General features: G+C 41.6%; 2 protein-coding genes across 2 annotated transcripts in view; both read left to right on the top strand.

Annotated features, from left to right (window-relative positions):
* LOC140069241 (uncharacterized) overlaps positions 1-15,626 on the top strand; it is a 381,540-nt gene that overhangs the window by 78,099 nt on the left and 287,815 nt on the right. The window lies entirely within an intron of this gene.
* On the top strand, positions 8,191-15,588 carry LOC140069219 (uncharacterized). Its single transcript, XM_072114672.1, has 5 exons — positions 8,191-8,277; positions 9,401-9,431; positions 9,564-9,625; positions 9,718-9,777; positions 12,957-15,588. The coding sequence occupies exon 5, from the start codon at positions 12,984-12,986 to the stop codon at positions 15,402-15,404; it is 2,421 nt and encodes an 806-aa protein (XP_071970773.1). The 5' UTR covers positions 8,191-8,277; positions 9,401-9,431; positions 9,564-9,625; positions 9,718-9,777; positions 12,957-12,983; the 3' UTR covers positions 15,405-15,588.

The following is a 15,626-nucleotide window of genomic DNA, read 5'->3' as shown; positions in this document are numbered from 1 at the left end:
GAGTGCAGGGTCCTCCAGGCCAATGGAGCGAAGCCCCTGAGGAGGAGCTGGTGGTCCACAGTATCGAACGCTGCCGAGAGATCCAGAAGGATAAGGAAGGATTAGTCACCTTTGGATTTTGCAGTGAGGAGATCATTGAAGACTTTAGAAAGAGCAGTTTCAGTGGATAACATAGACCAGAAACCAGATGGAGGGGGTCAAGGAGGGAGTTATCTGAGAGATGGCGGGTTATAGAGAGAGAGGGCGGGTTATAGAGAGAGAGGGCGGGTTATAGAGAGAGAGGGCGGGTTATAGAGAGAGAGGGCGGGTTATAGAGAGAGAGGGCGGGTTATAGAGAGATGGCGGGTTATAGAGAGAGAGGGCGGGTTATAGAGAGAGAGGGCGGGTTATAGAGAGAGAGGGCGGGTTATAGATAGAGAGGGCGGGTTATAGAGAGATGGCGGGTTATAGAGAGAGAGGGCGGGTTATAGAGAGAGAGAGAGAGGGCGGGTTATAGAGAGAGAGAGAGGGCGGGTTATAGAGAGAGAGAGAGGGCGGGTTATAGAGAGAGAGAGAGGGCGGGTTATAGAGAGAGAGAGAGCGCGGGTTATAGAGAGAGAGGGCGGGTTATAGAGAGAGAGGGCGAGTTATAGAGAGAGAGGGCGGGTTATAGAGAGAGAGGGCGGGTTATAGAGAGAGAGGGCGGGTTATAGAGAGAGAGGGCGGGTTATAGAGAGAGAGGGCGGGTTATAGAGAGAGAGGGCGGGTTATAGAGAGAGAGAGGGCGGGTTATAGAGAGAGAGAGGGCGGGTTATAGAGAGAGAGAGGGCGGGTTATAGAGAGAGAGAGGGCGGGTTATAGAGAGATGGCAGGTTATAGATAGAGAGGGCGGGTTATAGAGAGATGGCGGGTTATAGAGAGAGAGGGCGGGTTATAGAGAGAGAGGGCGGGTTATAGAGAGAGAGGGCGGGTTATAGAGAGAGAGAGGGCGGGTTATAGAGAGATGGCAGGTTATAGATAGAGAGGGCGGGTTATAGAGAGATGGCGGGTTATAGAGAGAGAGGGCGGGTTATAGAGAGAGAGGGCGGGTTATAGAGAGAGAGGGCGGGTTATAGAGAGAGAGGGCGGGTTATAGAGAGAGAGAGGGCGGGTTATAGAGAGAGAGAGGGCGGGTTATAGAGAGAGAGAGGGCGGGTTATAGAGAGATGGCAGGTTATAGATAGAGAGGGCGGGTTATAGAGAGATGGCGGGTTATAGAGAGAGAGGGCGGGTTATAGAGAGAGAGGGCGGGTTATAGAGAGAGAGGGCGGGTTATAGAGAGAGAGGGCGGGTTATAGAGAGATAGACCGGGCGTTCCAGGAGTTTGGAGATGAAAGGAAGGTTAGAGAATGGTCGGTAGTTAGCAGCACTGGATGCGTCCAGGGAAGGTTTCTTTAGTAAAGGGGTAACAACAGCTTGAAAGAAGAGGGGACGACACCAGAAGAGAGAGAGACTGTAAGAGATGTGAGGGGATGGGGTAACTGATGCAGGTAGTGGGGCGAGCAAAGGAAAGGAGCCCGGACACTTCTTCCACTGTGACTGGCTCAAAGGAAGAGAGTGAACAAGGTAAGGTATGGGAGGGAAGGGGGTAAGAGGGGTGAGTGCATTGAGCAATTTTACATGGCGAATACAATCAATTTTATCATTAAAGTATGCGCCAGATCTTCAGCCCCAAGTGCAGTGACAGGTGGCTGCACCCTCGGTGTTAGTAAGGAGTGAAGCGTATCGTATAATGTATGATTCTGTTTGTTAAACTGTGTATCTAATCCTATCCTGCTGTGTCATACATTCCACTGAGTTGTGTATCTAATCCTATCCTGTGTGATACTGTCTGCTGAGCTGTGTATCTAATCTTATCCTGTGTGATACTGTCTGCTGAGCTGTGTATCTAATCCTATCCTGTGTGAAACTGTCTGCTGAGCTTTGTATCTAATCCTATCCTGTGTGATACTGTCTGCTGAGCTGTGTATCTAATCCTATCCTGTGTGATACTGTCTGCTGAGCTGTGTATATAATCCTATCCTGTATGATACTGTCTGCTGAGCTGTGTATCTGATCCTATCCTGTGTGATACATTCCACTGAGCTGTGTATCTAATCCTCTCCTGTGTGATACTGTCTGCTGAGCTGTGTATCTAATCCTATCCTGTGTGATACAGTCTGCTGAGCTGTGTATCTAATCCTCTCCTGTGTGATACTGACTGCTGAGCTGTGTATCTAATCCTATCCTGTGTGATACTGTCTGCTAAACTGTGTATCTAATCCTCTCCTGTGTGATACTGATTGCTGAGCTGTGTATCTAACCCATTCCTGTGTGATACTGTCTGCTGAGCTGTGTATCTAATCCTATCCTGTATGATACTGACTGCTGAGCTGTGTATCTAATCCTATCCTGTGTGATACTGCTGAGCTGTGTATCTAATCCTATCCTGTATGATACTGACTGCTGAGCTATGTATCTAATCCTATCCTGTATGATACTGACTGCTAAGCTGTGTATCTAATCCTCTCCTGTGTGATACTGACTGCTGAGCTGTGTATCTCATCCTCTCCTGTGTGATACTGTCTGCTGAGCTGTGTATCTAATCCTCTCCTGTGTGATACTGACTGCTGAGCTGTGTATCTAATCCTCTCCTGTGTGATACTGATTGCTGAGCTGTGTATCTAATCCTCTCCTGTGTGATATTGTCTGCTGAGCTGTGTATCTAATCCTATCCTGTGTGATACTGTCTGCTGAGCTGTGTATCTAATCCTCTCCTGTGTGATACTGCTGAGCTGTGTATCTAATCCTCTCCTGTGTGATACTGCTGAGCTGTGTATCTAATCCTCTTCTGTGTGATACTGCTGGGCGGTGTATCTAATCCTCTTCTGTGTGATACTGCTGGGCGGTGTATCTAATCCTCTTCTGTGTGATACTGCTGGGCGGTGTATCTAATCCTCTTCTGTGTGATACTGCTGGGCGGTGTATCTAACACTCTCCTGTGTGATACTGCTGGGCGGTGTATCTAACACTCTCCTGTGTGATACTGCTGAGCTGTGTATCTAACCCTCTCCTGTGTGATACTGCTGAGCGGTGTATCTAACACTCTCCTGTGTGATACTGCTGAGCTGTGTATCTAATCCTCTCCTGTGTGATACTGCTGAGCTGTGTATCTAATCCTCTCCTGTGTGATACGGTGTACATGACATATGTATGATCACAACTGGGGACCCTTTTATCTCCTATTCCAGGGTCTTCGGTTGATGCTTTTTCCCTCTTCTGTTATTTGTAGATATTTTTGTGATTATTTTAAGTCTCTTGATAATGAAAAGGAGAAAAATCTTCCCTGAAATGTGTTTACGTCCCGGCGGCTGATTTCTACTAGAAGTGCCCCCGGGTCTATGCCTCTTCCTTACATGTAATGTGTATCGGGTAGGTACCTGGACCACCTACCTTCCTACTCAGGGACAGTAAGGATTTGGGGGCCCCTAACTGGGAGATGCTGGGCCCCCCTGCTGCTTGTATATTTATGGCATTATGGTCCTATATTATCACAAAGTGCTGTCAGGGGGTTTATATACGGCGCCCCCAGAGGTGATGGGGAATAACTCTGCACCTTCCTGTCCTGTAAGACTTTGGGTGCTGGAGATGATATGTGGGTGCAGGGTGTCCCCGGCCTCCTCCATCACCATCATGTGCGGCTCCTGTATTACCGGATCACAGAGATAAGAGACAGGATTTCTGGACTTAGTTCCTATATACATTGTATATCTATAGATTATTAGGGAGAATCTTCTGGAAATAACAGACACAGGAGATACAAAGTGTCTATTACCCAGAGAATCTTCATTATATCTTATACTTACCCAAATCTCTCCAACCTGCAGAGACCGGACAGAGCTTCCAGCAGGACACGGAGGTCAGGACCAGCCAGGAGGTTACCAGACAGGTCCAGTCTCTTCAGGTCCGGATTATTCTTTATTACAGAAGCCAGACTGTATCACACAGGATAGGATTAGATACACAGCTCAGCAGTATCAGACAGGATAGGATTAGATACGCAGCTCAGCAGTATCACACAGGATAGGATTAGATACGCAGCTCAGCAGTATCACACAGTAGAGGATTAGATACACAGCTCAGCAGTATCACACAGGATAGGATTAGATACACAGCTCAGCAGTATCACACAGGATAGGATTAGATACACAGCTCAGCAGTCAGTATCACACAGGAGAGGATTAGATACACAGCTCAGCAGTATCACACAGGATAGGATTAGATACACAGCTCAGCAGACTATCACATAGGGTAGGATTAGATACACAGCTCAGCAGACAGTATCACACAGGGTAGGATTAGATACACAGCTCAGCAGACAGTATCAGACAGGATAGGATTAGATACGCAGCTCAGCAGTATCACACAGGGGAGGATTAGATACACAGCTCAGCAGTCAGTATCACACAGGAGAGGATTAGATACACAGCTCAGCAGTATCACACAGGATAGGATTAGATACGCAGCTCAGCAGTATCACACAGGAGAGGATTAGATACACAGCTCAGCAGTATCACACAGGATAGGATTAGATAAACAGCTCAGCAGTCAGTATCACACAGGAGAGGATTAGATACACAGCTCAGCAGTCAGTATCACACAGGAGAGGATTAGATACACAGCTCAGCAGTATCACACAGGATAGGATTAGATACACAGCTCAGCAGTATCACACAGGATAGGATTAGATACACAGCTCAGCAGACTGTATCACACAGGGTAGGATTAGATACACAGCTCAGCAGACTGTATCACACAGGGTAGGATTAGATACACAGCTCAGCAGACTGTATCACACAGGGTAGGATTAGATACACAGCTCAGCAGACAGTATCACACAGGAGAGGATTAGATACACAGCTCAGCAGTATCACACAGGATAGGATTAGATACACAGCTCAGCAGTATCACACAGGAGAGGATTAGATACACAGCTCAGCAGTATCACACAGGAGAGGATTAGATACACAGCTCAGCAGTATCACACAGGAGAGGATTAGATACACAGCTCAGCAGACAGTATCACACAGGAGAGGATTAGATACACAGCTCAGCAGTATCACACAGGATAGGATTAGATACACAGCTCAGCAGTATCACACAGGAGAGGATTAGATACACAGCTCAGCAGTGTCACACATAGCATAACAGCAAACAAAAAATAAAGTCTTCACACATGGATATCAATTAGAGATGGGCGAATCGATTCTAACAAAGTAGAATTTGATATGAATTTCACAAAAAATTTGATTCGTCACAAAGCCGAAGTTTACGTTGATTCGCGGGAACAAAGTTTTTTTTTTCTTTCTTTTTTCAGCTATATGGGCGCGAGCACAACGTATTACATGGGGCAGAGAACTCTGGGAAGGAGAAAGGAACACCCCCGATGACATCTGCAGACCTGTAAGCCAATCAGCGACCGGCAGGCTTATGTGATGTCACACAGGCTCACAGCCCTATAAAACTGTTGGCCATTTGCAATCCTGACATTTTATACTGGATGTGCTGTCTGTAGCGTGCAGCTGCTGCTACTCTACTGTGCAGTAGCGATTCCTGCTCCAATCCCTGGATGTTCTTTAACCCCTTCCCGACTGCATATTGCAGCAAAGGCTTACCGGTAACACCCGCGATCGGTGCTAGCACCGATCGCGGGTGCTTTCACCGCGATCGCCTCCGGCAATGCTGCCGGAGGCTTCAAAAAGATGGCGCCGCATGGGCGCCGCCATCTTGGCGCGGATCTCCGCTCCCCGATGACGTCACGGGGAGCGGTGATCCGTTGCCATGACAGCATCGGGCCTCACGAAGGCCCGAAGCTGTCTCGTTTTAACCTATTCATTACAATGTGCTATCAGCACATTGTAATGAATGAGGAGTAAAATCCCCATATACTGCCATATTGCAGTATGGCAGTATATGGTAGGATCGATCAGACAACCTAGGGTTAAAGTACCCTAGGGAGTCTGAAAAATAGTTAAAGTGAAAGTAAAAAAAAGTTTAAAAAAAAAAATTATATTAAAAAAACCTAAAAATTCAAATCACCCCCCTTTCCCTAGAACTGATATTAATATTAATAAACAGTAAAAATCATAAACACATCAGGTATTGACGCGTCCGAAAATGTCCGATCTATCAAAATATAATAACGGTTTTTCACTGCGTTTAACCCCGTAACGGAAAATAGCGTCCAAAGTCAAAAATGACATTTTTTTGCCATTTTGGAAAATATAAAAAAATTAATAAAAAGTGATCAAAAGGTCGCACAGTCCCAAAAATTATAGTAATGAAAACGCCATCAAAAGTCGCAAAAAATGACACCACCCACAGCTCCGTACACCAAAGTATGAAAAAGTTATTAGCGCCAGAAGATGGCAAAATCAAAAAAAAAATTTTTGTACAGGAGGTTTTAAAGGAAACCTACCACTTCAAAATGACCCTTCTGACCCACAAATACCTTTAGCTTGCTCATGATGAACTGATGCTGGACCATGTTTTCATTTAACCCAGAAACCGCTGTATTCGAACATATTTTATTTCTTTGCTTTACTAAAATCTTCCTTCGGCGCTTCTGTGTGCGTCACACAGCGCGCACCACGGATCCTGCTGCTCCATAAAGCTCGCGACCGTCGATCGCGTCGGCGCCGCGCCAGTGTGAAATGTTGTCGTGCCCGAGAGCCGGTGACGTCACCGTGCTCTCGGGCACACTAGCGCATGCGCAGCAGCTCGCCGACTCGCGTCTCGGCCGGCTTTTCACTGCGCATGCGCGAAGTCCCGAAGCCTCGTAGTATCGCGAGGCTTCGGGGAGAAGACCGTGGGGGTGAGTGCACTAAAAAAAAAAACTATGCTCGCCGCTCCCACCAACGAGAGGGGGGTTCCTTCCACTGCCACCAATGATGAATAAAAGTTTTAATGCACTTCAAGCCCCCTGACACCAATGTTTATTAAAATGCATATCTATTAAAAAAAATATATATATATATAAATATATGTGTATTTATAAATAAATAAATACACATATATATTTATTTATATATACATGCACATATATTTATTTAAATAAATAAATATATACATATATATATTTGTGTGTGTGTATATATATATATATATTACACACACACACACAAATATATATGTATATATTTATTTATTTAAATAAATATATGTGCATGTATATATAAATAAATATATATGTGTATTTATTGATATAAGTAAATATAGATGTGTGTGTGTGTATATATATATATAAAGGTAGATAAATATATACACACACACATCTATATTTACTTATATAAATAAATACACATACCGTATATGTGTGTGTATATAAAATATATATTATATACACACACACATATATGTTTATATATTTATTTATATAAGTAAATATAGATGTGTGTGTGTGTGTATACATTAATATATTTCTTTATATAACTAAATATATACACACACATATATATATTTATTTTTTCAAAAGAATGCTGACACCAATTTATATATATATATATATCATAAGAACCGCTCACACTAATGATACGTATGTATCATTAACCCCTGAAACCAATGAAATGCATTTATATACATATATATTTATATATCCACACACACGTATATATACATTTATATGTATATGCATATATATATACACACACATATATATTTCAAAAACACATACATGTATATACATGCATATATATATATATATATATATATATATATATATATATATATATATACACACACACATACACAAATCTAACATTGCTTTTAGGTATCATATATATATATATATATATATATATATATATATATATATATATATATATATATATATATATATATATGTATATAAATACATATATATAAAGACCCGTGGCACCAATGTTTTTGTGTGTGTGTATATATATACCTAAAAGCAATGTTAGATTTGTGTATGTGTGTATATATATATATATATATATATATATATATATATATATATATATATCCTTACATACCAATCGACATTACATTTTTGTTATTCCAAATGCTATCTATCTTTTTTTGAACCATAGTGCCGCACAAAGAATAGGATTGAGATAATCAACTTTTACCTTTTGTCTAATCTAATTTGAATATCCAAACAACAACCTCTAAAAGGATGTGTTTTCTTATCAGTGGCAGAACTCAGAGATAATTTACTTGTCTTCATCAGTCTGCAGCTGAACTTCCAGGTTGAAAGATGTAAGTAGGAAACCTCCCATACGATTTTATGCTTCTGGTATAACAAATTTTATTTTTCCAAAACTAAACTATCTAAATATCTGTTTATATGATTAATATTCTCTATTTCTCTTCCTCTGTTTTGTACCCAAATTGTTTCAAAATGTGTTGATTTTAACCTATTCATCACAATGTTTGCTTACATGCAAGTAGCAAAATTTAAGAATATGGTAACAGTAACGTGTGCATCTAAGGCTGCATTCACACTGCTGTATTAGGGACGTATATACATTGAATATACGTCTCCCACAGACAGCAAAGGGAGCATACGCTGCAGCACAAGTGTGGCTCCATTTCTCATGGAAAAGATAGGACATGTCCTATCTTTTCCCATAGTACGTCGCCGTTCCCCATGTTTCTTTATGGAGAGAAATTTTTAAAACCAATTTTAAAAATTCCAAATATCTAAATTGGAAATTTTTTTTTCATAAGAATGCATTCACATGACCGTATGAAAAAGTAGAGCATGTCCCCTATTTCAGTTCCGTATGCCCTAGAAGTCTATGGGGACGTATAAAATACAGGTTGCATATGTGCTGCATACGGATGAAAAATGTCACATATATACGGGCTCATACGGCACAGAAATATAGGGCTGGAGAAATCATATGTTCGTCTCAATGCAGTCATTTTTCTGAAAGATTTTGCAATTTTCTTCTACATGGATTTCTGCACTCAAGGGGGTGTTCGGTTGCTCATTTGGACCGTTAACCAGATTTAACATTCAACGTCATACAGAATATTTTTGCATGCCCCATGTTAAAGATTCACCAACGAAAAAAAAATTGCACTTTGTCTGAGCAATGCAGCAAATGCCAGAATAATGTGCTCTATAAATCCTAAATCTGGTGCACTCTGCACTATACACAGGTAAATGCATACAGTACAGTGCACTGTAAATGTGGACCTATGTAGCAAAGAATTGTCTCCCAATTTTCAAAAAAATTATTATTATATTGATTGAAGTCTGTCTATGTCACCCAATTACTAACAAAGCAAGTATTCTTTTTATCTCTATCTCCCTCATCCATCTTCTCTCTCTAAAATAACCCACCTCTAAACTAATGTATTTGTTTATTTGCAGATTTTATTGTCTTCTCCAGTCTCCTGTTGCTGTGAGTAAGATTACTTATTGACTTTAATGGTTTTTAGACAAAGCTTATTGTTCTACTTTATCACCCCAAAAAGACAACCCGGAGCCAAAGTTTAGAATAAATGTAAACTGATCTTTGCTTTTGTACTTACAGATTGTCTTTAGAAGTATTGACACGAGCGCTGCAATTCAATACAACGTGCTGTACAGAAAACGGTAAATTTACTTTATTTAATTTAGTAATTTATATATAGTTTAATTAGTTCATTATAAATATAATCCAATATAAATTCAATTTTATTTTATAGGCCTCTGTTTTTTTCAATAATCACAAGGTCATCAACTTACATCTGATTTGTTCACATTGCGTAAGTAACTTTCATTTATTCAAAGTCAATATTTGATATATTGTCATTTATTCAAAGTGAATCTGATAGCTATTAAAGGAAACCCACCACTTCCAATGGTGTTTATAAGTTGCAAATGGCGTGCACCAGCTCAGGGTGAGCTGGTGCCGGCGCTTTTTGGCGTTATGTTTTTAAACCGATATAAAGTGTTTAAACGCTTTATTAATCTTTATATAGGAAGTGGCAGCACCGCACCGTAGTACGTGCGCTGCGCGCACGACCGCTTTGTGCACATGGACAGGAAGTGGTTGCGCGCATGGTGCGCCGAGCACCATCCAGGGTGCGGTGAAGGTACTTGTATATAAAGATTAATAAAGCGTTTAAACGCTTTATATCAGTTCAAAAACATTACGGAAATAAGCACCTGCACAAGATCACCCTGATTATAACTACCATCGGAAGTGGTGGGTTTCCTTTAAACATTTTCTTATGCATTACAGATAATGTAAATACTCTAGTATATGCAGACCCGGGTATTGCACTATTGACTGGATTATAAGTCTAGGGTGGGAAATGCATTGGTTACAGCCTCCACCCAGTATATACCTATCCAGCCAATGCCCCCAATAATATTGCTAGTCAGCCCATACCCCCACAATGCATATAGCCAGCCCCTGCCCCCCCAGTTTATAGCCAGACCCTACCCCCCAGTTTAATGCCAGCCCAGTGGCGTAACTACCGCCGTAGCGGTTTCTATGGGGTCGGTGAGCTTCAGGGGCCCGGGCAGTGGCACAATCACAATGTCTGCAGACTGCGCTGCATTTCCGTACCCGATCCGACCGCCGCCCGGGCCCTGCTATACGGCGCATTAAGGTAAACGATCAATCCCTTGACCCGCCCCCTCTTTATCACACCCGCCCCAGAGTTTCTGACCCATCCAGCCCCACCTCTCCTGCGTCCGACCGCTACGCTGCTCCCACGACTGCCTGGCCGTTACCCCGGTCCCGCGGTCGCCCGGCCGGCACACTGGTCCAGGAGCTGCCTGCTGGTCCTCCACACTGCTTCCGCGGCTGCACGGCCGCCACAATGCTCTCGCGGCCACCTGGCCGGTAGCCTGGTCCCACGGCCAGCACACTGCTCCCGCAGCTGTCCACCCGCCCTTCACACTGCTCCCGCGGCTGCCCGGTCAGCATGATGCTCTCATGGCCGCCTGGCCGGTACCCTGGTCCCGCAGCCTCCCGGCCGGCACACTGGTCCGGGAGCTGTCCGCCGGCCCTCAATGCTGCTCCCACGGCTCACCGCCCTCAACTCTGCTCCCGTGGCCACCCTTCCTCCACACTGCTTCCTCGGCCGCCATGTTGCTGCCGTGGCTGCCCGGCCGGCACACTTCCTAGTCTCGCAGGATAACTGACCCACCCCACTGCACATCAGCCGGTCTGCAAGAAATGTAATTCCCTAAATATGTATGTATAGTTAATGAATGTGTGTATATGCTGTGCGTGTGTATATGCTGTGCGTGTGTATATGCTGTGCGTGTGAATATGCTGTGTGTGTGTATATGCTGTGCGTGTGTATATGCTGTGCGTGTGAATATGTGGTGTGTGTGCTGTGATTGTGTATATGCTGTGTGTGTGTATATGCTGTGCGTGTGTATATGCTGTGCGTGTGTATATGCTGTGCGTGTGAATATGCTGTGTGTGTGTGCTGTGATTGTGTATATGCTGTGTGTGTGTGTATGCTGTGCTTGTGTCTATGCTGTGTGTGTGTATATGCTGTGCGTGTGTGTGTGTATATGCTGTATGTATATATGCTGTGTGTGTGTGTGTATATATATATGCTGTGTGTGTATATGCTGCATATACTGAATGTATGATTATAAGCTGTATGTATATGCATTTTGTGTGAATATACTGTATATAGATTCAGTATGTGGGTATATGGTGTTGTTATACTGCATGTTTGTGTATACACATTGGGTGTATACTGTATGTAAAAGAATATGATGTATGTATGCTATATGTATGTATATAAACAGTATGCATGCAACTTTGATGCATATATACTGTATGTATGTACAGTGAGTTTGTATATACTGTATGTATTAGTGTATAAATGTATATAGGAGTACATGAATGTGTGCTTATGAGTGTATACGTATGTATGTGTGGACGAGTATATAAAAGTGAGTGTAGAATGTTATGTTGTGTATTTCAGTGTGTACATGTTAGTAATTGTATAAATGTGTGTGTATGTATGAATATTTTGAAGGGGGGCCCCATGCAAAAATCTGTTATGGAGCCCTGCTTCTCCTAGTTACGCCAGTGAGCCAGCCCCTCCCCCCTAATACATAGCCAGCAGCACAAGCCCACAGTATACAGTTATAAACAGCCAGTCGGCCAGGGCTATTCACACCCTAGTAAAAAAACAAACTCTGTACTCACCGTTTTGAAAACCAACACTCACCGCCCGCAGGTCCTCTGCTTTCTCGCGATGCTCTGGCTGTGTCCCTGCCGCTTCCTGTTATCTTAGTTTGTGCGTGCCTATAGCTGATCACACATTATGATGTCACCAGTAGTAAAAGCACACATAGATAATAACTAAGGCTCCTTAATTTTGATGCTTGCGCTGTTCACCGCTACTCCTCAATGCCTGGATCACCTAGAAAAGGAAATTATAATTAGCAGGCCAGAGTACAGGCACAATGGGGCAGATCTATCAAGCTGTCTGAAAGTCAGAATATTTCGAGTTTCCCATGCCAACCAATCACAGCTCCACTTTAAAATATTCATGAGCACTGGTAAAATGAAAGCTGAGCTGTGATTGGTTGCCATGGTGAACTAGAAAAATTGTGACTTTCAGACAGCTTGATAAATCTGCCCCAGTATGTCATTTGCTCCAGGCTGCTAATTATGAATGCCTCTCGCACCTCTCTCTCCCATGCTTGGAGAGTCAGATGACTCCTGGTGATCCCAGCATTGAGGGCTACCGATGAATAGCGCAGGCTATTAGTGTACACTATGGTAACTGGTAATACTCTTGTATTTGTCAAAATGTGGTGACCGTTTCCCTTACATTATCATATATATACTTATTCATTCTGTATCTGCTTCAGAGTATTAGTGTATTAAATTTTTATTAATTTTTTTTTTAAATTTCATAGCTATATATAATATAATTAGTTTATCAAATCTCTTTTTTAGAATACAATACTGTCTTTCTAAGAAAATATGCCGTCTTGCCTTGTGAACCACTGCCTTAACAAGTCTGGGAAAAAGGCTTCAAGTGAAAATATCATGATACATAAATTTCCAAGTGATCGTGAAAGAGTTAAATTGTGGCTTCTACAAACAGGCCAAATTTTTCAAAATGTAGAGAGTATGGCTGACAAAATATGTCATGGAAGTAAGCAAAATAAATATGCACTGTGCTCATTGCACTTTGAAAAAGACTGTTATTTAGTCACATCAACCGGTCGAGTCCTGAAAAAGGATGCCCTTCCAACCCTGTTTCCGCGAGTTCCAGAAGGAGAATCGGTGATTGCGGAAAGTCTAAAGAAGGACAGAAAACGAAATAGAAAAAGACCTTTAGAGTTGACTAGAACAAAGGCAAATGCAGTTCCATCCACTTCATTAGAAGAACCTGGGGTTCAAGAATGTGTCTTAGACAAACAGATGCATAGTGTTGGTACACAAACTGACTACACTTTGCTAAATTCAGAATTGGTTTTTGTACGTGATGAATTATTGCCCACTGCAATGGGCAGTGCTATATCTTCCACAGACATGTACTCAGCAAATCCAATGGCCTCCACCCCCATGTCGAGCAAATCGAGACAAATATTATATTCCATTACAGAGTTCACCTCACCATTGAAAAAAAAAGCCCATATTGAGACAGAAGACTTAGAAAGCCATGCTTTTTCAATGGAAGGTATAGGACCGCTTTCACCAATTGATTGTGATGCAGAAAAACAACCTGAATGCCCGACAGCAGAGTCTTCGTTTTCTGCAATAACATTGAATCATAAAGAAACAAGTTTTGTTCCTGAAAAACCGAGTATGGATTCTTCAGAGTTATTTGACTACCTCACACTTTTTCCTGAAAATCCACCTCCCACGGTTACATTCTCAAGTGAAAGGGAAATAGTAAACGATCGCAAGCTTATTATTTTTGAAAGTTGCTTGGACAATGTGCTAATGAAGGTACATTGTCAATTTGATCCAAATTGCAAAAACAGAGTAAAAACTATAAAAAAAACATTTCAAGGATCCTTTTTCAGAGTTACCGGTCAATGTTTTGGAGGACACAAATTTCACATTTTAGAATCCCAGCCAAAAATTAAAAACTATGCCTCTGGGAACCTTCTACTCGCAGCCTCGATACTATTTAGTGGACTGAACTTTCAAAAGGTTGCAGAACTATTTGAGATTTTTGGATTGGTTGGAATATCTCAGACGTCCTACTACAGATACCAAACTAAGTTTTTATTTCCTGTTATTGATTATGCATGGAAAGAAAATCAAAAGATAAATCAAGACAAAATAAGTAAAAAAGGTCTGTGTGTTGCAGGAGATGGGCAGTGTGACAGCCCTGGACACAGTGCCAAATACTGTGTGTACACAATTCTTGACACAATCACAGGTAAAATTTTAGATTTCGAAGTAGTGCAACGTTCACAGTGCAATTCTTCAGTAGCAATGGAGAAATTCGGCTTTGAGATTTGCATTAATCGACTAATAGAAAAAGGCTTCAAGATACGTATCTTTGCATCTGATAGACATGTCGGAATTAGAAAGAAATTAAAAGAAGATTATGAAACAATAAATCATCAGTTCGATATCTGGCACTATGCCAAGTCGCTGAAAAAAAAAATTACTTCTGCCAGCAAATTAAGACTTTGTAAAGAACTCGTGCCTTGGGTTGATAAGATCATCTTACATTTTTGGTGGTGTGTACAGAATTGTGAAAGAAATCCAAATCTTTTGCAGGAAAAATGGTTGTCTGTCCTAAACCATGTTGTGAATATACATGAATGGGAAGGAAATCTTTATTCAAAGTGTGGTCATGCACCATTGAATCCTGAGGACCATGATTTGTTTTGGTTGAAGCAAGGATTCCCACCATACAAAAATTTGGAAAGGATTGTAAAAAATGAACAATTGATCAAAGAACTTCCAAATCTCGTACATAACTGCCACACAGGAAGACTTGAAAACTTTCACAGTCTTGCATTAAAGTACAGATCAAAAAGAATACATTTTGGAATAGACTCGATGGAGGCACGCACAAAATTAGCAGCTTTAACACACAACAACAATGTTGGTAGGCCTCAAGCTGTTGTTCAATTTGAGAAAAAAACTTCTCAAAAAATCGGCACCAAAAGAACAACACTTGTAATACCTAAGGGGAAATCTCGGTGGTTTATACGTGATGTGTACGAAAAGGTCAGTGTGGATTACCTTGAGGACTTATCAATAAACGTATTACAACTGGCTCGAGGGGAATTAAACACGGATTGGACCTCCAGGGCTCCCACTTTGCCGCCGAATTTAGCTAATAAAGAGCGCCCAAACAAGGAGGAAATCCAACGACATAGACTGATTAGATTCAGATGCTCATCAGAACCTTTCTTGGCTAACCTTAGCTAATATTTGGGTTACTAGTTCATACCTTATGAGTGTGTTAAACACGTCAGTTTTACACTACATAACATGTTTAACAGTGAGGTAAATAAAAAAAGTTGTAGACATTGTTGAAATTTAAAAAAAAATGTTATTTTGCAAGAATTTTTTTGTTTATAATAAGTTCAAGAACATTAAAATTTTCACAAAGCTTGGTTGTATGATTTGTTTTACTTGTTTTTATCACAC

Source organism: Engystomops pustulosus, chromosome 7, assembly GCF_040894005.1.
Source record: "Engystomops pustulosus chromosome 7, aEngPut4.maternal, whole genome shotgun sequence".
NCBI classification, from domain to species: domain Eukaryota; kingdom Metazoa; phylum Chordata; class Amphibia; order Anura; family Leptodactylidae; genus Engystomops; species Engystomops pustulosus.
The sequence above is the reverse complement of the archived record's forward strand: the minus strand, read 5'-3'. Positions and strand labels throughout refer to the sequence as shown.

Excerpts from the sequence above, each read along its gene's own strand:
- LOC140069219 (XM_072114672.1), top strand. The coding sequence starts at position 12,984 with ATGCCGTCTTGCCTTGTGAACCACTGCCTTAACAAGTCTGGGAAAAAG.